This window comes from Lethenteron reissneri, chromosome 39 (genome assembly GCF_015708825.2).
Source record: "Lethenteron reissneri isolate LAM-NWPU_2019-01 chromosome 39, ASM1570882v1, whole genome shotgun sequence".
Lineage (NCBI taxonomy): Eukaryota > Metazoa > Chordata > Hyperoartia > Petromyzontiformes > Petromyzontidae > Lethenteron > Lethenteron reissneri.
In genome coordinates, this window is record NC_083817.1 from 351,213 (window position 1) to 376,981 (window position 25,769).

Consider the following 25,769-nt stretch of genomic DNA (forward strand, 5'->3'; position numbering starts at 1 on the left):
GTTTGCTCCACAGCTTGCAGAGGGGATTGCCAACCAGGATGACAAGCTTGGCATTATTGGCAGAATCATATTTATTTATCCTGGAGAAATCCGATGAGCTATGAAGCTTTTTTCACAGATGTACAGTCGGGGCAGGTCCACAAGTTACAACAAATACATAAAACGATATTAATGCAAAATAGAAAAAAGGTAGGAATGTCACTAAATATAAAAATAGATAACCATTATAAGTACACATTGCATAAGTACATACATTCCTGCCGATTTGTAAACACTAAATATAATCTTGGGCAAGGCAGTAAATCCACAACAGTCCCAGACCACACTAAGACAAGACAGTCCCCTCAATAAAATTGCACATTGAATTTTAACTCAAACTAAACTATTGGCAGCACCAAACAAAAAACCTGTGATTTGTGTTTAAGACTGTGATCATTACCATTGTAATCTTCCGACTGGCAACTGCTTCAATCGTGGCAACCTGGAACAAGAACACGACGCACGGGTTGGTGTGAACATCTCGGCGCGAGTTTGTCGGAGGGCTGAACGATTTGAGGAAAATATCTAATTGCGATTTTTCTGACAGATATTGCGATTTGATTTGCGATTACATTTTTTAAAGCCAAGCTTCAGTTCAATATTCACTGTGTAATAGATTTAAAACATGTGATGGAGCATTACCACATGATACCATCAAAACATTAACTGCTCTATATATTCTAATGCAAAGATGAGAACTTAAAAAATATAAATTGCTTCCAACATGTATTTATTCAAATGTGTAAATTGAAATAGAACAATAAAACATAGAAGAATTGTTAAGTTAAATAAATAAAGTTATAATAATAAAACAATTCCAATAAGAAATAGGACTTTTCAAATCGCAAAACATCGCAGCCTTTGCGATTTGCTAATCACATCGTTTCAAACTGCGATTTCGATATTAAATCGATTAGTCGCTCAGCCCTTGTCTGTCGATGGCGCCCCGACACCGTCCCAGTGGTGGCATCAGTGGCGCGTGACCACACGGTCACCCTTCACCAGGACTCGACCACCTTCCACGATTTGGATACGAGACTCCATAATGCATGCATCTATTATACAAGCCCGGCGCTCCGTTTGGCCATCAACTAAATTATGAGCACCTTTCAGAAGGCCCGAATCAAAACGTTACAGAAAGTGGACCCCCCCCCCCCCCCCAGATGTCGGGGTAAAAGTTTGAGGCAACAGATTTACAATTTCGATTTAAAGCTTTCAGTGACTGCAGGGATTCATCTTCTTGTTTTTTTCCGGTAAAGTTACGTAGAAGGGAAATAATAAAATAATAAAAATAAAACATTATAAAACACAATTCTCACGACGTTTCGGCCACAACGCAAGCAGCCGTCCTCAAGTGAAGAACAGGCCTGTGGGAAAGACAGCGTCTGAATGAACACCACCAAGCTTGGCAGCGTATATTTAAGCTGGGTTGGGGGAGGAAGGGCGCCTTGGCAAAGGAATTTACATATCAACAGAGGAATTTAGCATATTTATGGCAAATGCAGATATGGGATTAGTCACTACTTGTGGAATGCGTAGGAGGGGGGGGGCTCTCAAAGTCATATTATGCCCGTGCATCAGTGTAGGATTAGCAGCAACAAAGGGAGGGAGGTAGGGTTAGCAGAAATAAAGGGAAGGAATTTTAATAGTAAGGAGCTGCAGCAGCCAAACCACCACGTAAAATCTAAAATATATCAATATTATCAATATACTAAATATACTCTCCAATAAGCTGAGCTACTAACAGTAAGTCATACATTACAATTCACTGTCCCAAAAAATATAATATGCCTCCAGCTAAACTTTTTCCTTACATTACACGGATCTACCCCGTACTATATACTGCCATAGACAAACCCAACATTAAATTATATACTGCATTACTATACACCACCTTTAGACTATACATTGTAATATTACACTAAGTATTATTCTACCCACCCTACTGTATACCACACTGCTGTATATTCACTAAACAATTACGATACTATATATTACCTTATACATTATATTAAACCTTACACTTTTATACTATTTATTATTATACAATCTGCGATACACTATACCATTGAATTTCACCTATCTGTTAGAGTTTGTAACAGACGAGACAAGAAGTCACAGCTTAACTTGTACAGTAAAACCTCTGGTCACGACCATAATTCGTTCCATAACTTTGGTCGCAACCCGATTTGTTGGTGACTCGAACCTAATTTCGCCATTGGATTGTATGTAAATACGATTAATCTGTTCCACTCCTACGAACTGTATATAGTGTTTTAAAATATGTTTAAGCACAAAAATTGTTCATTATGCCATAGAATTCATAGTGTAATAATAAACTAAATGTAAAAACATTGAATAACACTGAGAAAACCTTGAACAACAGAGAAAACTAACATTGCCGCGTCAAGGTTTTGAATCGTTCAACAAGATGATTGTTTCGTCTGCTACATCAGTCGGTCGATTCTGAGAGAGAGAATATTCGTATGAGCAATTCATGTTTCTATTGAAAATAAGTTAACAATAATATTTGGGTGCAGTATTGTTTTTGGAAGCATTCACCGTAATCTCGTATGAACGTTTACGTACTTAGCACTTTCGCTCTCTAAATTACGGCTTGGATAAGGGGGGAGGGGTATGACTACACTCAGAAAATTAATCTTACTAGTAATTTGAAATAACAAAAGTTATATACATAACTGTTACGCTTTGTGTTGTTTGTAAACAAACAGGGAATTGGCGCGGAAGGGGAAATCGGCCGTGTTTGATCGCCACCCGAGTTCGTGTTCGTGACCAGATTACACAAAATTGTGAATTGTTTGGTCGGAACCAGATTTGTTCGTGGTCAGAAGCGTTCGTGACCAGAGGTTCTACTGCATCTTGAAATGTTTTCCTCACTTGATACAGTAAATTTGGCTGTGACGGCCCCACCTGATGACGGAGACTTGTGTTGCCTCCGAAACGTCGTGATTTATTTTATTTCTATTACTTTTATTAATTATATTTTTTACCTACGTGACTTTACCGAAACAGAACCCTGCGGGGTGGGCTGGTAGGAACGAATAACCAAAGAATAGAAACATAATGTATTATTACACTTGTTTAGCCAGGAAAGCCCCACTGAGTGTAAAGTTTGTGTAGGGTCCTGCCAAGTGTTTGCAGTCGGGGGCGATGTTGCTGCACCGAATCGGACGATACGAAGGGAGAGATTGAGGCCTAGTTCTAGGCTTTAGGCCTAGCTGTAGGCGTTAGGGCGCTGTGAGTTAATTTGTAATTTAAATGTTTTAATGATTTATGTAGAAGCTTTAAATGTAAATGTTTCTATTTAAAAACATCAGGGAATCTAAGAGTATGAATCCATGCAGTCACGAAAGCTTCAAATAGAGAATATCGAATCTGCACACACGGCTGGATCGATGCGTGCTGAGTTGCAGTGGAGGCCGAGAGATGATGCCAAGTTCTTTGTGACAAAACTATCTCCCACTTCTACCCACGTGTTATGCACTTCGCATTGTTGTATCATGGATTACCGTGCCAACATTCCCCACTACCTTGGTACCGCATGCATTCCCTTTACCCAGCAAAGCCTCGGCGAGGATCACGTCACCTTTCACGAGGGCCTGGGCCTGTTTGGGCAATCCCATCAAAGGATGTTCTCCTGTCTGGCCCCGTGTGAAACGAGACCCACCCTGCCGCCCCACAACACCCGGCAAGCCTCGTCCCTCACCCACCCGGGTCTGGCCACGCTCAACGCCGGCCGAGATGCTACAAGTGGAGATGGCGCCGGAAGGCCTCGTGGCCCGAAACAAGTTCGGCAACGGCGGCGCCTCGTGCACTCGCCCCTGTCGCTCCTCACCCCGGCCCCCTATCGCTCACCCCGCCCCCCTATCGCTCACCCCGGCCCCCCTATCGCTCACCCCGGCCCCCCTATCACTCAGCCCGGCCCCCCTATCACTCAGCCCGGCCCCCTACCGCCTTACCTCGGGGCCCCCGTTCCGCTCACCTCGTGTCTCCGACTCCCAGGCGGTTGTAGTCACGTGATTGGGCCCCGGCGCATGAATTAGCGACGCGCACGTGGCGCGGTGAGGCGAGGCCACGTGGTGCGATCGAGGCCACGTGGTGTGAGCGAGCTCTCGAGGTTCACAGCGGAGGCTTCACACTTCGAATCAGTCGGGCGGCATTTGCTTGTTGTCGTCTGCGTAACGCTGTGCGGAAGCTACCTGGTCTGTCGCTCCACACAAAGTTTCGTGTCTTCTCTACGCTTGTGAAACGTCGACCCCTCGAATGGAACATCTGCTCCGGTTAGAAACATTCAGGCCGGCCTGCTTCCGCTCCATCCTGGGTTTCACCATGCTGGACTGTGTGAGGAGCTCACAAATCCTTGAAGACCTGGACACATTCCCATTAGTGAGCTCCTCCCACAGGCAAGGCTGCGTTGGCTGGGTCATGTCGCTCACCGCATGCCCAACCACCGCATACCTAAGTCGATTATCTTTGGCCGGATAGAGGGGGCTAAACGGGCAGGAGACGCTACAGGAGGATGTGGAGTTGAGTGGTCTTGCTTAAGACGGGTACCAGCGGTGTCAAGATCGGCCTCTATGGAACAGACTCGTGAAGGACGCTACTGGTCAGATGGGGGTAGTCACCCTCCAACAACAACGAGGAGCTTCTGGGAGTATAAAATGCAGCACGTTGGTACAGGAGGGTGCACAACTGGTGCATCTGCTAGTCATCTCAGTCAACCCATGGCGCCTGGGTCTGTCCCGTGACCTCATGTCAGTGAGCCTTCGACACTTCCCGTGGCTTCAAAGTGCACCTGGCCTGGCACAGACGCCGTGGTGGATGGCGGGTATTGGCGTGAATGAGCACCACGTGGTGTACCGTGTGTTAGCTCCACGTGATTGTGGGCTCCACGTGATGTGAGTGAGCTCCACGTAGTGTGTGTGGGCGTCACGTGATGTGAGCTCCCCGTGATGTGTGTGGGCTCCACGTGATGTGTGTGTGGGCTCCATGTGATGTGTGTGGGCTCCACGTGATGTGTGTGTGGGCTCCACGTGATGTGTGTGGGCTCCATTTGATGTGTGTGGGCTCCACGTGATGTGTGTGGGCTCCACGTGATGTGAGTGGGCTCCACGTGATGTGTGTGGGCTCCACGTGATGTGTGTGTGGGCTCCACGTGATGTGAGTGGGCTCCACGTGATGTGTCTTCGCTCCACGTGATGTGTGTGGGCTCCACGTGATGTGTGTGGGCTCCACGTGATGTGTGTGCGCTCCACGTGATGTGAGTGGGCTCCACGTGATGTGTGTGGGCTCCACGTGATGTGAGTGCGCTCCACGTGATGTGTGTGGGCTCCACGTGATGTGTGTGGGCTCCACGTGATGTGTGTGGGCTCCATGTGATGTGTGTGGGCGTCACGTGATGTGTGTGGGCTCCACGTGATGTGTGTGGGCTCCACGTGATGTGAGTGCGCTCCACGTGATGTGTGTGGGCTCCACGTGATGTGTGTGGGCTCCACGTGATGTGAGTGCGCTCCACGTGATGTGTGTGGGCTCCACGTGATGTGTGTGGGCTCCACGTGATGTGTGTGCGCTCCACGTGATGTGAGTGGGCTCCACGTGATGTGAGTGGGCTCCACGTGATGTGTGTGGGCGTCACGTGATGTGAGTGCGCTCCACGTGATGTGTGTGGGCTCCACGTGATGTGTGTGGGCTCCACGTGATGTGTGTGGGCGTCACGTGATGTGTGTGGGCTCCACGTGATGTGTGTGTGGGCTCCACGTGATGTGAGTGGGCTCCACGTGATGTGTGGGCTCCACGTGATGTGTGTGGGCTCCACGTGATGTGTGTGGGCTCCACGTGATGTGAGTGCGCTCCACGTGATGTGAGTGGACTCCACGTGATGTGTGTGGGCTCCACGTGATGTGTGCGGGCTCCACGTGATGTGTGTGGGCTCCACGTGATGTGTGTGGGCTCCACGTGATGTGAGTGGGCTCCACGTGATGTGTGTGGGCTCCACGTGATGTGAGCGGGCTCCACGTGATGTGTGTGGGCTCCACGTGATGTGTGTGGGCTCCACGTGATGTGAGTGGGCTCCACGTGATGTGTGTGGGCTCCACGTGATGTGTGTGGGCTCCACGTGATGTGTGTGGGCTCCACGTGATGTGTGTGGGCTCCATGTGATGTGAGTGCGCTCCACGTGATGTGTGTGGGCTCCACGTGATGTGTGTGGGCTCCACGTGATGTGTGTGGGCTCCATGTGATGTGTGTGGGCTCCACGTGATGTGAGTGGGCTCCACGTGATGTGAGTGGGCTCCATGTGATGTGTGTGGGCTCCACGTGATGTGTGTGGGCTCCACGTGATGTGTGTGGGCTCCATGTGATGTGTGTGGGCTCCACGTGATGGGAGTGGGCTCCACGTGATGTGTGTGGGCTCCACGTGATGTGTGTGGGCTCCACGTGATGTGTGTGGGCTCCATGTGATGTGTGTGGGCTCCACGTGATGTGAGTGGGCTCCACGTGATGTGAGTGGGCTCCATGTGATGTGTGTGGGCTCCACGTGATGTGTGTGGGCTCCACGTGATGTGTGTGGGCTCCATGTGATGTGTGTGGGCTCCACGTGATGTGAGTGGGCTCCACGTGATGTGAGTGGGCTCCACGTGATGTGAGTGCGCTCCACGTGATGTGTGTGGGCTCCACGTGATGTGTGTGTGGGCTCCACGTGATGTGTGTGGGCTCCACGTGATGTGTGTGTGGGCTCCATGTGATGTGAGTGCGCTCCACGTGATGTGTGTGGGCTCCACGTGATGTGTGTGGGCTCCACGTGATGTGAGTGGGCTCCACGTGATGTGTGTGGGCTCCACGTGATGTGTGTGGGCTCCACGTGATGTGAGTGGGCTCCACGTGATGTGAGTGCGCTCCACGTGATGTGTGTGGGCTCCACGTGATGTGAGTGCGCTCCACGTGATGTGAGTGGGCTCCACGTGATGTGTGTGGGCTCCATGTGATGTGTGTGGGCTCCATGTGATGTGTGTGGGCTCCACGTGATGTGTGTGTGGGCTCCACGTGATGTGTGTGTGGGCTCCACGTGATATGTGTGGGCTCCACGTGATGTGTGTGGGCTCCACGTGCTGTGTGTGGGCTCCACGTGATGTGAGTGAGCTCCACGTGATGTGTGTGGGCTCCACGTGATGTGTGTGGGCGTCACGTGATGTGTGTGGGCTCCACGTGATGTGTGTGGGCGTCACGTGATGTGTGTGGGCTCCACGTGATGTGTGTGGGCTCCACGTGATGTGTGTGGGCTCCATGTGATGTGTGTGGGCGTCACGTGATGTGTGTGGGCGTCACGTGATGTGAGCTCCCCGTGATGTGTGCGTGGGCTCCACGTGATGTGAGTGAGCTCCACGTGATGTGAGTGAGCTCCACGTGATGTGAGTGGGCTCCATGTGATGTGTACGCTTCAAGTGGAGCTCACACACAAAGACAGATATACTCACTTTTGTTGAAGGACATTCGCTCTAAACAATCTGTTTAGAGCCCTGACGCAGTGGTGGAAATTACATGCTCCTATGGCGGGGGCACGTTTATTGAACAACTACCGTTGAACTCGCGACCGTTTGCGAGCTGCACACAGCCGCCACCAATATCTAACACAATCGCCAAGATTTCTATATTCTATTATTACCAGGTATAAAATATGTAAATAACGCAAACAAAATCCATGTTCAGCACTTATATAATGTCGTTATTTTCATAAAAACTCACGGCAAAATGTGAAACGGTACAAAGTGACTGCTACAATGGGAGCTTCCCTAGGGAAACGACATTGTTACACCACCAAGATGGGACGTGAATCAGCGCGCCGGATACTCGGCAACTTCAACGCATCGACGTCGGGGACAATCTTAGACCGGCGCGATGCGATTCGCGGTGCAAGTAGCACCTCAACATTGCCACAGAGAGGGGAAAACGAGCTGCCGGCAAAGCCAACACCAGAAACTCGGACAGTGGGGAGCTTACTTAAGATTCTGAGCAACAATTTCAAATATATAAAGGAAAAAACTGATTAAATGGATGTCACCACTTTAAAAGATGTATCGTTACAATAACGGATAGTGTTTTCATAATGGGGCTAAAGATAAGGGAGCAGACAGAAAAATTGAGACCACAAAAGTTACGTGAAATATAAAAAAGAGACATGCAAATTACTGAATAATCCGAACTCTGTAAAACTCTTAGGAAACGAGTGATAAATAAAGCCCATGGGTCACAGCACAGAGAAAGATGACGTCGTAGCAAACGATCAGAATATTAGAGCTTGAAAGCAGCACAAATGAGGTTCATATTTGTCGATTCACAAATATTGCCTCTTGTGAGAAAAGTTGGAACCGTATCTCGTAATAGATGTAATGGTGGAGTTATTGGAGGAATTTGGTGCAGAATACAGCAACAAAATTTTAAGGCCAGGAATGAGAATGTCTCTCAGTTAATGAGGAGGGTTCAAAGGTCACCCCAACACAAAACAAGGCAGAAGGAGCTCTGGGCCAGGTGGTGACTCGTCGAAGCAGCAACACGACTGCGGTCGTGTTGCTGCGATGCAGAGCAGCATATGGGGAGGTGCACCGCGTTTTGTATTAACACAGAAAGTAATGTGACCTGCGGTGTGATGTTTGAACACACTGTGGATGACATGTAACGGTCTGGAAGACTGAAGACTTTAACTGGGTGGATGACTCAACGGGTGACGTGTACGGGAACAGTGACCAAGGTAGTAGCGATAGCAGAGTGATTAGAACGTGACTGACCGCCAATGAGTAAGTGGCTGAAGTGAATCGGTGATCAATATTTATCCGCGTGGTGTAAATCCACCGAATTTCACTTTGGCGTGCGCGTTGGCGAGCGGGTAGCGCCCATCGGTCGAGATGTCGTGGCCCCTTCGCCTCGGCCCGAGCCCCCCTCCAGCACGACGGACGCGGCGTGCGCGCGTCGCTCAGACGCTGCGGGAGCTCTGCGCGTCTTCGTTCTCGCAGCGCGCCACGTCGTGGCCGTCGTCGTGGCCAACGTCGTGGCCGTCGTCGTCGTGGCTCCCGCGCCCGAGCGACGGCTCCGTGTGCCCGCCCGGGCCCTGGCGCCGAGGGCCCGGGCGGTGCGGCTCGCCGGCGTGGGGGAGGCCGCGCTCTCTCCGCTGCTGCTGCTGCTGCTGCCAGCTGGCCCCGCCGGGCCTGGGGACGCGCGGGGCGCCTGCCGCGTCCCCGGCCCCCGCGTGGCCGTCGCTCCCGTGGTGGTCACCGCCGCCGCCGCTGCTGCCGCTGCTGCTGCTGCAGTCGTCACGGTAATCGTCACGCGATTCTCCGGGGTAGGTCCCGTGAGTGTGAGGAGTGACTCGAGACTCGCAGCTTTCCTGCAACAAGAGGCAGACGTACTCGCATGTCAATCATAGGTGATGTTTTAGGTTCGGCCGCGTAATGATCTGGGCCCTCCACCACCCGCGACAACGAAACTAATTCAGTGGTTTACGTCCACGTGTGTTTATCGCGCCACTTTGTCAGCCACATTTAGCAAACGATGCAGAAACAAACTGGGTTGCAAAGAAAGGGCCGGAGACGTTGAGAGACGACCGCAGATGCAGATAGACGATCGTCGACGCAGAGACAACCAGAGAGAGACGCGGAGAGATGGCCGGAGTCGTAATAATGAGTGGCGTGGTGAGACGAAGTCCGGTACCGGTGCAATCCACATTGGGCCCTCGTTCCCCCTGCGGTCTCTCGGCTTGATGCGCGTGGCAGGACTCTGCGACGTCTCTGTGGACACAGCCTCACGGTGATTTGTCTCGTTCACGTGTAGACCAAGCGATTCATGCTCTTGCTGTTCGAGCATCGTATGCCTCATTGTATACCGATTTACAAGCAATATGTGGATTCGGCCATGTAAAATACAATCCGACCGAATATCCGTCGTAAGGCCTTCCATCATCCAAAGCTCGCCCAACGATTAGAATGATCACCAGTGGTAAGGAGCAAAGTCTCACGTACCGTACATGGCCTCGGCGTAGGGGAGCAGGGAGGCCGACCCTCTTCGGGGTTGTGGGAACTTCTTCTCGGCCAGGCTGAGCTGGGCGCTCTCGGCCTCTGCACTGCAGCCACACAGATCAAGCGGCGTGACAGCTGACGTCTCGTGCTCGACGCTTTGAGACGACGACTCCGGGTTGAACCCTGATGACGAAGCTTGGGAAGCCAAATGGAGTTCACAAGAAGTCACAAACACCTCGTGAAAGAACCGACGATCAAGAAGATTGAAGCCACAATCCCAAACCGCATCCACTGCACAACCCATGGCACCAGATGCAGTCATACTTCATGGTGCACAACTGGAAAATAAATAAAAACTCTCCGGCAGTGTATGGAGACTGGTCACCAAGAACAGATTATGGAAGAACATATTCCGACTTGCTCCTCAACTCACAAATACGAAGGAGGAGGGATCAGCACGGTGATGATGCGTCACTCCGCCACTCCTGACTCCACAATCATATGCCTCGTCCTCCACCTTGATGTAGCATCACAGCTATTGCTACACACCAAAAGTGGTCATACGGAGAAGACTATATTCTTATTCATCACAAAATAATGACAGTACTTGGCACAACAATCTCATCTGAGCTGTGTTACTCATCTGGTTAAGGAGGCATCGAAAAGGTGTTTTCTTTTCCGTGCCAAAGCCTTAATCTTTAATTCCAAACAAGTCTTACTGATGCTGTTATATAGTACAGAGTCCAACTATTTGCCCTAAGTTGGTATTCTACTGCTGTTATATCTGGGGTGGAACACCCAGCCCCTACCTCATTGCACGTGATAGAGTTCAGGATAAAGCTGTCGGGTTATTGATGACCCAGCACCCACTCACCGGCTGTCAGTCACCTCCTTGTCACTCTTTTATCGCTACTAACATGGTGACTGTGAACTTCACTCATTGCATCCTCTCATCCACGCAGTGTTAAATCACCACACTGCAAATCATAATGAAAGACAAATACCCCCCGAATAGCCTTAACAGACTTTTGAGGCAAGTGCTGTGAGCGAGCACCTATGAGGGCCAGCACGGTCAACGAGAGGGTGGGTGGCCACTACCACGCCCGACTGCCTTTGTCTCCCCAGTGGCGATGTTTACACGCCACACCAGGTACTCAGTTAAGGCTGAGTCAACTTTGGGGAGGCCCGGGACCGGTTCAGACAACACTATTGTTGGCCGTCAGCGGGAATCGAACTTACTTCGCTTGCCGGGTTCATAACGCAGCGGGCTAAGCACATGACCCTCCCGCTCTCCACAAGATCGCACTTACTCTCACCCACTCCACCTGCACACTGCGGGTCACAACACTTCCCTTGATGTTTCTTCCTTGCGCCTCTGAGTCGTTCTTACTCTTTCAAAGTGGCCAAATATGTGTGCGGCGCATTACAAATTGAAATTATGATTATTATTTGGAGTATCGCCAGTTCTGAATACTGTGTGACACGCATTGGAGCCGGTTCTGTCAACCAGACATACGTTTTGGAGGGGTTGCAGCAAAGGCAGACGGACGTGATGACGATGGCAATGAGGATCACGCAGCCTCCCAGGATCAGGTAGACAGCCATTCTCCCTGCGCACGACACAACCGAAGTGCGTCCCCACACACACGCGGCACAGTGAGTTTGTCTAACGTGTTCGGTTCGGTGGAACACGCTCATTGCATTGGCGCTGTGTGTACCCCGTAAACTCGCATGATATACTCTACACACATGTCGTCAACTCTGTGGTGATGACCTGTTGTGTATGTACCCCCTTTTTATTTTTTTTTTAATATTATTTTTTTTTAAGGCTTATTCTGCCATCATATATAATATTGTTTTTTTAATAGACACGGGGCCACGTGGGAACGAACACGCCCCCACACTTCCACAGAGGCCCCCACACTTCCACAGATGCGCGCATACCTCATTTCAAAGGAAAGACGGCATGAAAGAGGGTAATCAAGGTCATAAACTCCCCGAATTTCACACAAGAGGAACAAGGGAGGGGGGAATTGCAGGCGGGGGGTTGCAGAACCAGGAGACACGGAGGAAGAGATAATTATATTCTTAACAAAGAAACAGCATCGACGACAAAAAGCACAGATGGGTCTTTGAACCATGTTAAATACACAAGTTACCAACTCAACCATAAAGATTAAGCAAACAGTATCCATCCTCACTCCAATTGAAAACCAAAAGACAATCTGCACCAGAATCGCGACCCATCATTGTTAATTAAGTACTGACATTATTTACCTTTAAAGAATATCTACACGGCCGGGCCGAAGCATCAAAGAATAATTAGGGCATCTATTTCGCTCCAAAACAAATTCCTAGCCGGGATATCAGATCAAATAATCACAAGAAGTCGAATAATAAGTACGGAATTAAAATAGAAGAGGAATCAAGGGCGGAGAAGGCTCTCAAAATTAACCAAACACAACACCCATGGGAAGCGAGCAACACGACCGCCTTTGTCTTTCCGAGAGGATCTCCACACACAGGCACCAAGCCAGGAAATGACACCCATAAAGGTTGGGTCACGATGAAACATCGTGAACACGGTTTCGGCATAACTGTGCAGATGGAACCAAGCAGCAAATAAGTTGCATTTCAACTTCCAAACCAAACCAACTTAAGCTGTGTGAGACAAAGGTTGTGATCCCAGAGCAAGGGAGGTAATAATTAAGCTCGCTTAACGCGTAAGTTTTCGCGACAAATATTATTCAGTAACAAAACATGGATTCGAATGTTTTTTTTATAACTCGACGCGAATCATCGGTCTGGCTAATGGATAACTTTGGTGGCACCGTCACGAGACCCCCACCCCTTTCTTCCAGAACGACACACACAGCTGTGTCTTCAAAGCTAATAAACACACGGACAAACACGCACGCGAAACACACGGACGGACACACACACGGACGCAGATGGTCCACCCCCACAGGAAGGTTTTATGACACAGCCTTTGAACAACTCGGGAAGCCGAGTGGAATTTTCCGATATAAACCGAAGGAAAATCCATACAAAGCATATCGTCCGGGCTTCGGCTCCAACACACATATCATCCGGGCTACGAGCCCATCTTCGGCTCCACCACAGATCGACAGGGGCTCTGGCCCCCATCACAGATCTCCAGGGCTGTGGCTCCATCTCTCCTCGTCGCCGCCAACGAAGAAGCTCCTGTCATTCAGAATGACGAGGTTTGCGGAGTAGCGACGCGTAGCTACAAGCCGAGGTCTGCACCACCTGAGAAGAATCGCTACCCTGAGTCGCAGAGCTGCGAGTGAAGCCAACAAAGACGCCAACGTCCACCCTGCCACGAACGAAGCATCGCTCCTCGTCAGAGTGACGACCAGCGAACAACCCGCAGGAAAGGCGGAGATCGCTGAACGAGCGACAACGAGCGACACCTTGCGCCACCGAGCGACACCGAGCGACACGAGCGACCGAGCATCTTCAAGGACAGCATCGTGCCAACTCGTCATCTAGCAGTAGAAAGAGAGAGCGCACGAGCAGCACCAAGCCCCGGAACCATCAAGCGCCAAGCAAGCAAGTTTCTTCAAGGAACATCGTGCCAACGCCGCTCAATCCAGCAGTGGAGAGAGAGAGAGAGAGCAAAAGCCGAGCGACACGCCGAGCGAGGGAGCAGCAGGAGCTGTTCGTATCCTCCCACACCACACAAGCTAACGACACAATTAATATTACGAGGGGACAACGCACACACAGCACGCACACGAATAAGACTTTAAAAGAAAAACTGTCTTTTCGTTTCAAAAAGGGTTGCCATTTCGAGGTGGTGCGTTCAATATCAACTGATCGTGCAAAGCAGTTGCTGCCGTCGAGTTACATAAATGCATAAGAGTTTTCGTTATTCATATTGCATAATTGCATAATGTCACAACTGCATAAGTTTTTGTCGTTCATATTAGTTAATTGCATAATCTTGCCCATGAATTATTGACGCATGTTTGACCTGCATGATAGAATGTCACGTGCTTGTTAGAATAAAATTGTAATCCAGAAGCATATCGAGTGTTCCTTCCAAGTCCATGCAAAACTGTCTTATTCTTGACAACTGTATCCTGTGATGAGATATGAAAATGGAGACCTAAAATATTATAACACACACTAGGATAATCGGTAAATGAATCTATGATAATCGTGTTATCCTGATTGATAACCCTGGATAAACGAAACTAAGCAAATTATCGTAACTGCACACATTAACATAATCGCAAGCCTCCGCATAAATTACTACGATTATCTCCGTGATTATAATAATTTATGCATATAATTACACGCATTATCATAATTTATGCGTATTAATACACACACTATCATAATTAATGCGATTTGCGCATTTTTCGGAAAATTATTAATTTTTTTATTTTTATCAAATTTCATAATTCCAAGACATACAACATAATGGGTGGCCCGTCCGGGATCTCTCGCAGACAGTGTTTTGCATGGATGATGGAATGAATCACTTCGTGTTAACCAGAATATCAGGATCGAACATTGCATGGTGATTGTGAACGGGCGGAAAACTAAAAAACGCCCTCTAAGGTTAAACCCCAGAATAGCAGGTTAAAACAGAGACAGTGGAATTAAGATAATATCGTATCAAACCAATTGCATCCTCTGATAAATGGTGTTAGAGGTACGCACTCTGAATCGGAAAATAACAGATAGCTCGAGTCAAATTGACTACACTCTGTGAGATAATTGTTTTATATGCACTCTGAAAAGAAATGTCAAAGTAACTTCCGCCATACCTAAGATGCTAGGATTGAGAATAATTTTTGAATGGGTTACGGGATGCGGGGAGCTCGTATTTAAACGTACCGACCAATCTGTTACAAAGCAGTACAGTCAGAGAGACATATGGGAAGGGAGCTGTATCGATAACACGAACACACCTCGGGGGAAACTAATTGACTGGATAAAAGGTAACGAAGGCGAACACGATGCAAAAACTGCAGAGAAGGCAGGACAGGACTCATTCCTTCTCACACAGGCATACAGACAGGGATTGTGGAATGAGGGAAAATTTGGAAAGGAAACGGGAGAGAAATCAGTGCTCGCGACACCAGCGAAACTCACAGACGTGGATCCACAGAATAAATATGGAAGTGACATTAAATCACACTCTTGGGTACGTGGACAGAGTCCAGGGATTGATCGCACAAAAATTATGGATATCGAACAAAAAATCATTGACAAAGGGAAACCCTCACAATTCGAGAGAAGGGATGGAGAGATACATATGCAAACAAAAACATGTGAGACTGACAACTTCACAGATAGAGGGAGGAAAAATGTTAAAGTAAAATCGCCAGGACATGGTACACTAAGGGCAGAGGCAAAAACTGAAGGGAAATGGCAACACGAGCGACACGGCACTGGGCGCGCACACAGAAAATGCACACCACTTAAACACAAGCGACACAGCACAGACCAAAGTGACAGATTGCCTGATGATAACTTGTTTGATGATGACGCTGTCGGCAATCAACTTTCGGAATACCTATTCACCAGTAAAACCCTTAAATTGATGGACAAGGCTCTAGTCAGAATTCCCGATTTTGACCCCCACAATAAGACTATGGATATCCACACACATATCGCAACCGTAGAAGAGGAGGCAATGATTAGAGGGCTGAGGAGACGGGATGAAAAAGCGAGTTTGTTGAAACGGACCTTACATAAAGAATCTATTCCATGGGTAAAGTCACTACCACACAAGGTTAGAAATGATTTTAAACAATTGAGCCTGGCAGTGATTCGGAAGTTTGGAGAATATTCGACACTCACTGAGGGGTTTTATGCTGTAAAATCGATGACCCAGGGCATGGACCAAGATCCACGTGACTACCTCGTCCAATTTAAAAGAGCGTATTATGCAGGCGATGTGAATCAATACCACGAAGGAGATAAAATGTTCAAAATTATGTTTTTTGAATCCTTGAGCCCAGAGATTACAGAAAGGGTGAGGATGGTTTTGAATCCAGAAACCGCATCCTTACGCCGCATAGAGAGCAAGGCGTACATGGCATGGTTGTACAGAGCTAAGAATCATAATTCGGATCCAGAACACAGGGAGAGGGATGAGGAACCCAGCCTCTCAGAGAGGAATAAAAATCACCGAGCAGTCCCACAATGCAGGACAGAGCAGAAACGCACGCACCCATGGCAAAATAACCCAGAGAGAGGTTGGCACGAGAATGAGAGCGGCACAAAGCCGAACATTCAGGAGAATCGCAGGAGGGGGAGGTTCAGAATAGAACCATACCAACACCCCATGCCACGACACACACAAGATCAAAATTACCCACAAAGATGGCGAGGTAACAATCCAGGAAAAATTTGGCACCCAAATGGGAGAAATACTGGGCTAAAAATGTACGAGAATCGCAGGAGGGAGAGGTTCAGAGCAGAACCATATCAACACCCCATCCCACGACACACGCAAGGTTCAAATTACGCACAGAGATGGGAAGATAACCACCTAGCGGGAAGGTGTTACACAGACCGCGGAGGTATGGATGCGAACATTCAGGAGAATCGCAGGATGGGAGGTCAAACACAATCGATCCAATTCCGACCAATTCCTCCACCGGCTATACCAGGAGGGAATAGAGGAATAACACAGAATGCGGTCCAAATACGTGATGAACCATCCACAGTGAGTGCGAGCGAGCGGCCAACACGCGCCCCACCCGCTGAGGTGTTAAACCCTGAGCAGGCTGCAAGTGACAGGGCTGAATGGAAGAGTGATCGGACGGTGGATAGCAGACAGCAGAGACAAAGAGAGAACACAGAGACACGCCCTGAGGAGCGCAGGCGTGAGCCTTTGAATGGAAAATATCCAAGGGAAACCAAAAATTATGTGGATCGGAGTGCTAAAATGGAGACGAATGTCCATGACGTATCGGGAATGGTGTTGAAATCCAACACACTCGTAAAAACAAAGAGGGCAACATTACGAAGGACAGAATTAAATCGACACACTGACTCGGCAAATGTGCATGTAATCGCAGAGAGAGCGAATGCCACGAACCAAGTGTCAAAGTGGGTCGTGTGCGCGAATTCTGGTTACGTGCAGCACAATTTTTCACCACACACTCCCACGACGCGAGAGAGTGAGAGAGGAAACTACAAAAACGAACCCGAAAACCGTGATCAAATTATCAAAGTGATAAGTGGTAAACCAGGCAACATGAGGAAGGTAACGCATAAATGCGTTCGAAACCGCTACCTAGCGTTTCCCAGGATTTAACAAAACAAAAATGAATGTTCGTCAGAGTTATGATGTATGAGAACCGATGTAACGCAATATCGATGTTAACGGGTTGTTATTTTCTTTGCTTAATTCAAATGTAACCAGGATTTAACAAAAACAAAAATGAATATTCGCCGGAGTTATGATGTATGAGAACCGATGTAACGCAATATCGATGTTAACGTGTTGTTTATTTTCTTTGCTTATTTCGGATGTAACCAGGTTAAGATGGTAATACGTGCACGCGCGTCGTAAGAAATAACCGCCGAGAGTAAGGGCGGCTGATGGGATTCATGACATAAAAAGGGGGCATTACTTTGTTTGAAAATTCGCCAGTGGCCAAATCGACCCCTGATAATTTTCAAACGGGCGGACTGTTGTGTATGTACCCCCTTTTTATTTTTTTTTTAATATTATTTTTTTTTAAGGCTTATTCTGCCATCATATATAATATTGTTTTTTTAATAGACACGGGGCCACGTGGGAACGAACACGCCCCCACACTTCCACAGAGGCCCCCACACTTCCACAGATGCGCGCATACCTCATTTCAAAGGAAAGACGGCATGAAAGAGGGTAATCAAGGTCATAAACTCCCCGAATTTCACACAAGAGGAACAAGGGAGGGGGGAATTGCAGGCGGGGGGTTGCAGAACCAGGAGACACGGAGGAAGAGATAATTATATTCTTAACAAAGAAACAGCATCGACGACAAAAAGCACAGATGGGTCTTTGAACCATGTTAAATACACAAGTTACCAACTCAACCATAAAGATTAAGCAAACAGTATCCATCCTCACTCCAATTGAAAACCAAAAGACAATCTGCACCAGAATCGCGACCCATCATTGTTAATTAAGTACTGACATTATTTACCTTTAAAGAATATCTACACGGCCGGGCCGAAGCATCAAAGAATAATTAGGGCATCTATTTCGCTCCAAAACAAATTCCTAGCCGGGATATCAGATCAAATAATCACAAGAAGTCGAATAATAAGTACGGAATTAAAATAGAAGAGGAATCAAGGGCGGAGAAGGCTCTCAAAATTAACCAAACACAACACCCATGGGAAGCGAGCAACACGACCGCCTTTGTCTTTCCGAGAGGATCTCCACACACAGGCACCAAGCCAGGAAATGACACCCATAAAGGTTGGGTCACGATGAAACATCGTGAACACGGTTTCGGCATAACTGTGCAGATGGAACCAAGCAGCAAATAAGTTGCATTTCAACTTCCAAACCAAACCAACTTAAGCTGTGTGAGACAAAGGTTGTGATCCCAGAGCAAGGGAGGTAATAATTAAGCTCGCTTAACGCGTAAGTTTTCGCGACAAATATTATTCAGTAACAAAACATGGATTCGAATGTTTTTTTTATAACTCGACGCGAATCATCGGTCTGGCTAATGGATAACTTTGGTGGCACCGTCACGAGACCCCCACCCCTTTCTTCCAGAACGACACACACAGCTGTGTCTTCAAAGCTAATAAACACACGGACAAACACGCACGCGAAACACACGGACGGACACACACACGGACGCAGATGGTCCACCCCCACAGGAAGGTTTTATGACACAGCCTTTGAACAACTCGGGAAGCCGAGTGGAATTTTCCGATATAAACCGAAGGAAAATCCATACAAAGCATATCGTCCGGGCTTCGGCTCCAACACACATATCATCCGGGCTACGAGCCCATCTTCGGCTCCACCACAGATCGACAGGGGCTCTGGCCCCCATCACAGATCTCCAGGGCTGTGGCTCCATCTCTCCTCGTCGCCGCCAACGAAGAAGCTCCTGTCATTCAGAATGACGAGGTTTGCGGAGTAGCGACGCGTAGCTACAAGCCGAGGTCTGCACCACCTGAGAAGAATCGCTACCCTGAGTCGCAGAGCTGCGAGTGAAGCCAACAAAGACGCCAACGTCCACCCTGCCACGAACGAAGCATCGCTCCTCGTCAGAGTGACGACCAGCGAACAACCCGCAGGAAAGGCGGAGATCGCTGAACGAGCGACAACGAGCGACACCTTGCGCCACCGAGCGACACCGAGCGACACGAGCGACCGAGCATCTTCAAGGACAGCATCGTGCCAACTCGTCATCTAGCAGTAGAAAGAGAGAGCGCACGAGCAGCACCAAGCCCCGGAACCATCAAGCGCCAAGCAAGCAAGTTTCTTCAAGGAACATCGTGCCAACGCCGCTCAATCCAGCAGTGGAGAGAGAGAGAGAGAGCAAAAGCCGAGCGACACGCCGAGCGAGGGAGCAGCAGGAGCTGTTCGTATCCTCCCACACCACACAAGCTAACGACACAATTAATATTACGAGGGGACAACGCACACACAGCACGCACACGAATAAGACTTTAAAAGAAAAACTGTCTTTTCGTTTCAAAAAGGGTTGCCATTTCGAGGTGGTGCGTTCAATATCAACTGATCGTGCAAAGCAGTTGCTGCCGTCGAGTTACATAAATGCATAAGAGTTTTCGTTATTCATATTGCATAATTGCATAATGTCACAACTGCATAAGTTTTTGTCGTTCATATTAGTTAATTGCATAATCTTGCCCATGAATTATTGACGCATGTTTGACCTGCATGATAGAATGTCACGTGCTTGTTAGAATAAAATTGTAATCCAGAAGCATATCGAGTGTTCCTTCCAAGTCCATGCAAAACTGTCTTATTCTTGACAACTGTATCCTGTGATGAGATATGAAAATGGAGACCTAAAATATTATAACACACACTAGGATAATCGGTAAATGAATCTATGATAATCGTGTTATCCTGATTGATAACCCTGGATAAACGAAACTAAGCAAATTATCGTAACTGCACACATTAACATAATCGCAAGCCTCCGCATAAATTACTACGATTATCTCCGTGATTATAATAATTTATGCATATAATTACACGCATTATCATAATTTATGCGTATTAATACACACACTATCATAATTAATGCGATTTGCGCATTTTTCGGAAAATTATTAATTTTTTTATTTTTATCAAATTTCATAATTCCAAGACATACAACAGACCCAAAAAAAAAATCAGTTAACAAGATATCTTATGAGTTATGCTCCAAAAGTGTAACGTCTTGTAGCATCACACGCGGCCGTCCTTACGATGGAATCCGTCAACGCAAGTGAATGTATGCACACTGTGAGTTGCACTGTGACACGTGCGCCGTGAAGCAGACGGCACGCGGAGTAGCTCGCGGTAATGGACACCGCAGTAAGCAGACGGGCCTGCCGGGTCTGAACCGTGGAGCTCTGCAACGAGCAGCGAACGCGCTCCATGTAAACTGTCACGCGGATGACTATCAGATGTAATTGTGCCTCTCTTAGTCAACTATGAAACAAATGCAGTCTTACAGCCACGACCAAACCAAGGCCTTATATATATTTACATATTTTTTACATCAAAATCATCTAAAGATGGCACAGCTCCACTGAGAATGCGTAACCAAAGTAACACGATACAAATCAGAAGAGGTGTCGGACAATGAGCATCACTCTCGTCAAAGCCATTCTCAGCGACATTGGAAGATATCTTACAATGTTGGAGAAAATTTGACATCAATAAAATGGTGAAAATGTTAACCATCTCAGATCTTCGTGTAAGAGAGTAATTGTACCAAGCAACGGAAACGAATGACAGTGAATGGCTGAACTTGACTAATACGGCTCCTTTGACATGACTGCGCCAAAAGGGGGATTCCCCAAGTCCTTGCAACTTCAGCCGAGTAATAATTAATATCCTGGAATTTTGGCTCGACCAGCCAATAGCTGGCGGTCCAAAGGTATTTCCTGGCACGCAAACTGGCTTAAATAGCAGAGTCGTAACTCGCTGTCAGGAGTGACACATTTGGACTCGCCTGGTGAGAGAGTAAAGGAAAAGCACAGAGGAGGCAGCCAAGAGAGAGAGAGCAAGTACGCAAACAGAGAACACACAGCAAGAGTAGACGCAGATAGCAGCAACGTAGAGAATGAGAGATGCAGAGAAAAGGGTAACTAACAGTAATTGTGATCGTGCATGGCTTCAACTCTCCGTGTGGTTGGGGGTTGACACAGCCCATCATCCCTCCAGAGTCAATAAAATGACTCCATTTTGTGGGGACGTTGGATCGCCTTGCTCCCCGCCAGTGGAATGAGGAATTTCCACCACTGGCCCAGGGCTATAAATAGGAGTTAGACACAGCCTCAGTGCCCATTTGAGCAGGAAATCACTTTGACTTCAAACTTAGTTGGAGTCTTTACGATTCTATTGGACATAAATGTGATAATCTAATAAAACAACAGCATCATCACGCGAGTTTGCAGAACACGCTCGCGGTACGGAGGGATCCTTCTGAGACTCACTGAAGCTTTCTCCGATAACCAGTTAATTTACAATGTACACGTTATAGGACGGAGTTAAAATGGCTATTAAGATACAAATAATAGATTTACCTTCCCTCTTTCCCATGACGCATGCCCCACTATTCTGTGCAGCGTCTTCCGATGCGAGTGGCATTCACACCCCCACTCGCACTGTGAGCTCGACAATGCGATGGTCGGGTCACTGGCACATGGCCCATGTCCCGGTGCCAAGGCCGTGCAGCCCCCACGGCCATGAGTCGTTTGTAGGCACTGTCGAGCCTGCCCAGAGCACTGAGACTCGGTGAATTGAGTAGCGCTGGCTTGACACGATGCCTCCCTCACGGCACTTCTCTAAGGGTTGTTATACATCTCCCAGAAGTAGGCCAAAACACACGATTACACCCACAGAGATTTGTAAGACCGTACTAAAATCCACTTGTAGATTGATTGTAGATTCGTAAAGGTTATGCATTCAGTTTTGCTCGTGTTTAGCAAATAGGCTTGATGTGGAAATAAAAGTCAGACTGATATTCTGCTCCAATATACGCACTCGTGCGGCTTTTTGCTAGCGATCAAACCAACACAGCCACAGCATCGCGCGCTTTTAGATGCGCTTCTGCGGCCGTCTGGAACGCTCTTCCGATATTAGGACGCCACTGAAGCTATGCACTTTAAAATCTAGATTGAAAACGAATTTCTTGAGAACTACGTTTTGTGTTTAGTTTGTTGTCCTTCCCCCGCACCTTCGATTAGCACGGTTGACTACGTAGGGGGGGAAATAATTTCAACATCCTGTACATACACTGCAAAACAGGGGGAGAACGTACAAACTCTGCCAGAAAGGCACCCATGAACTCGCGAATCGAACCCAGGCTCTTGTTGCTGCGAGGCACGAGTATTTCCACTGCGCCACCCAGCCGCCCGCTAAGGCTACACCAGGTGAGAAGACTGCACTCAGGGCTACACCAGGTGAGAAGACGCGTGGAACCCGGGGTGGTGTGCGCGCGCCACGCGTGTCTGCAGGACTGGGGGTGCCCCCGGGGCCGGTCGGGCCCCCGGGGCTCGCTCGCTCGCTCGCACGCACGGTGCACGGTGAGCAGGACGGGCTCGCTCGCGCCCCGGCTCACGGCGTTGCTGGCGAGGCACGCGTACGAGTCGCTGTCCCCCAGCAGCACGGGCGCCAGCGTGAGCGAGTGACCACCCGCCGACAGCCGGTGCCTGGAGCCGTTGGTCAGCGGCGCTCCCCCCTTGAGCCACGCGTAGACGGCCCGGGTGCCGTTCGCGTGCGAACAGTTCATGGTCACGGCCTCCGCCATCTCCACGGCCACCGGGGAGGAGATGATGACCACTGGCTTGGAGATGGGCACTGAGCGAGAGGACAGCGTATAACGCAGCGGCCATTCGCATCAAGCAACCGCGTCGTGTTCCGCGCACGTTTTGAAGTCGTAACGATTGCTGAGCACGCAGCTGTACGAGCTCTGGGGAAACACCGATGGGAGGGAATTCCAGAGTGGAGCGGCGCGAGGAAATCAGCTGAGCGAGAGCAAATTGTGTTGTGACCTGCAGTGTGGTGGTTGGCCAGAGTGTGGTGCATGAAAGGAAACAGCCTGGTAGACCACGTCTTCAACGAGGGTGGAGGCGTCAATTCGTTAGGATCACGGGAGCAGTCGCCATGGTGGTAATCAAGGAGTGTCAGCCAAGGTAGGGAACGCGTCCCAGAAAGGTTCCCCTCTTGCGGAGATGGAGCGATTAAATCCACCTGTGTGTGCAGGTGCCACGTGGATTGTCATATCGCAGGGTAATGAGAGATGGCGACGGCTTGGGGACGCCTTCACGCAGAAGTGGATTGAGCATGGCTGATGATGATTGTACAAAAACAGTAACGTCAATAATACATCTTGGTAATTAGACTAAAGATGTATAGCATAAACTTTAACTTGGTTCTGAATAACGAACGGCACAGCCACGTGTCTTGTTTCGTGCTTTCTTTGCCGTGCCGAGATTGGAGTACTGAGGGTGGGACCCCAAAAGGCGAAGCGCATCCTTTGGAAGCATGCGGCACCCAAATTATCATTACAATGAAATAACACAGCACCTACAACTCTCTACAAAAAAAACCCCATAAATGAGGTTGATGATGTTAAATATTTGGTACGAATCGTTGGCACCCCTGGAAACATTTACTCAAATCCATCTACGAGAGTCTGCGTGAGTGAGATGACACGAGGGTTATCGGGGTGGGTCTGGTGAGAGTGCTGGTGGCGTCAATAAGCCGGAGCACCGCACTCAGACGCTTGGGTGCGCCGTGACCCTGGTTTACGCACCATCGACTGTGAGCTGAACGGAGTGATGTCCAACGACAGCGTCTTCCGTGATGGTGATTTCCACTTCGTATGTCCCTTCGTCGGACAGCCGTAGAAGCATCAGCTGCAGCGAGCCGTTGCGGAACACGTGGACCCGGTTGGCAAATTCCACCGCGGGCGCTTGTCCCTCTCCGCCAAACGACTGCACCACCATGACCGTTCTTGAGACCGAGGGCGAGTGAGCGCCGCTCGTGGGCCGGATGAGGCGCCACTTGATGACGGGCATGCCGCCGCTCTGCGACGAGTAGCGCACGGAGAGCAGCGCGGTGCTGGCTGCCGTGCCCCGCACTGACCCCGCGGGCCCCGTCACGTTCACGGCCCTGGAGGAACCTGCGCAGCGGGGGTGGTGAGGGCATCTCACCGAGCAATCCCTGCTGTCCGGGATTCAGGACAATTGTTCTCTATCGAGCACCGAATGCCAAGGGGTGGCCACTTGGCCCGAGTCAACCTCATCGGACCCAATCTGACGCGGTTTAAAATCCTAAGGTCAGGTCGAGCCGGCTCGCAGCAAACTGGGTCGAGTCAAGTGAGGTCCGGGCGAGCTGGTCGAGTGAAGGTCGAATGGGTCAAGCTGGAACGAGTAAAGCTGGGCTGGGTCAGGCTAAGATGGCTCAAGCCGGGTGGGGTCAAGCCGGGTCAGGTCAAGCTGAGTGGGGTCAAGCCGGGTCAGGTCAAGCGGAGTGGGGTCAAGCCGGGTCAGGTTAAGCGGAGTGGGGTCAAGCCGGGCGGGGTCAAGGTGGGTGGAGCGGGTTCGGGCTGGGCGGCTTACCTGCGGTGAGCGAGGCCGCCGCGGCCAGCAGGAGCAGCGCGCGCATCTCGGGGCCGGCACCGCCGCCGCTGCGGTCCCCTTGGGTGGGAGGGAGCGCCGCTCCGAGGCGACTTCCAGCTCGCTCCTCAACCCGGCACAGACGCTCTGGTCCGGTTCTAACTTGGCGGAAACGCTGACGACCGAACCAATGGCATGCAAAGTGGTTTTGTTTTGTTTTTCTCCAAAAGAATTCGCTAAGAATGGGTGAAGCCCTCGGGAGGCAGGGGACGTGAGCTGCATTCATTGCCGACCCCGCCCTGTGCGCCCGGGCCTGCACTGTGGGCAAACCACGCGCTCGTTCGGCACATCTATTGCCCTGCGTGAGAGCACAAGCTGGCAAGCCAGGCCAACGAAGCGAGCACTTGCTGCACGTACACTTACGGCGCTCTTACAGACTATTGATCCACAATTCATTTTATCTTCAGCATCAATGCTGAACTCTAAGAAGCTCAAGACCATCACGGCCTTAGTAACTGATTCAAAATATATTTTTGGGTCATATCGCTTCAGTAAAATGTGTCGTAAACCCTGCTCCACCCGACACAGCCAATTAATACGGTTGTCATGTGAACGAATGTGGCAATTACTGATTCAGCAGCACCACCGGCAATATCGGAGAGCAATCGACACGCATTGAACTACTGCATTGGGTGTGCATTGAACTACTGCATTGGGTGCGCATTGGACGACTGCATTGGGTGCGCATTGAACGACTGCATTGGGTGCGGAGGTTTCACTTATAGTTACAACCAGCATCATCAGGCAGTTGCTAGAATTTCCTTTGGAATTGATGATCCCTATAAGCATCATAATTAAACATCATCGGATATATTAACACTGTATAATAATGCCTTA

At 49.2% G+C, this 25,769-nt stretch overlaps 1 protein-coding gene across 1 annotated transcript; it reads right to left on the reverse strand.

Moving 5' to 3' along the window:
- Positions 1-8,662: 8,662 nt before the first annotated feature.
- On the reverse strand, positions 8,663-25,158 carry LOC133351845 (hepatic and glial cell adhesion molecule-like). The gene is made up of 7 exons (XM_061567408.1): positions 24,876-25,158; positions 24,068-24,436; positions 22,828-23,109; positions 11,581-11,674; positions 10,068-10,168; positions 9,760-9,836; positions 8,663-9,436 (listed from the first exon to the last, which is right to left on the reverse strand). Exons 1-7 carry the CDS (start codon positions 25,156-25,158, stop codon positions 9,026-9,028), a joined length of 1,617 nt encoding a protein of 538 aa, XP_061423392.1. The 3' UTR covers positions 8,663-9,025.
- Between the last annotated feature and the right edge of the window lie 611 nt (positions 25,159-25,769).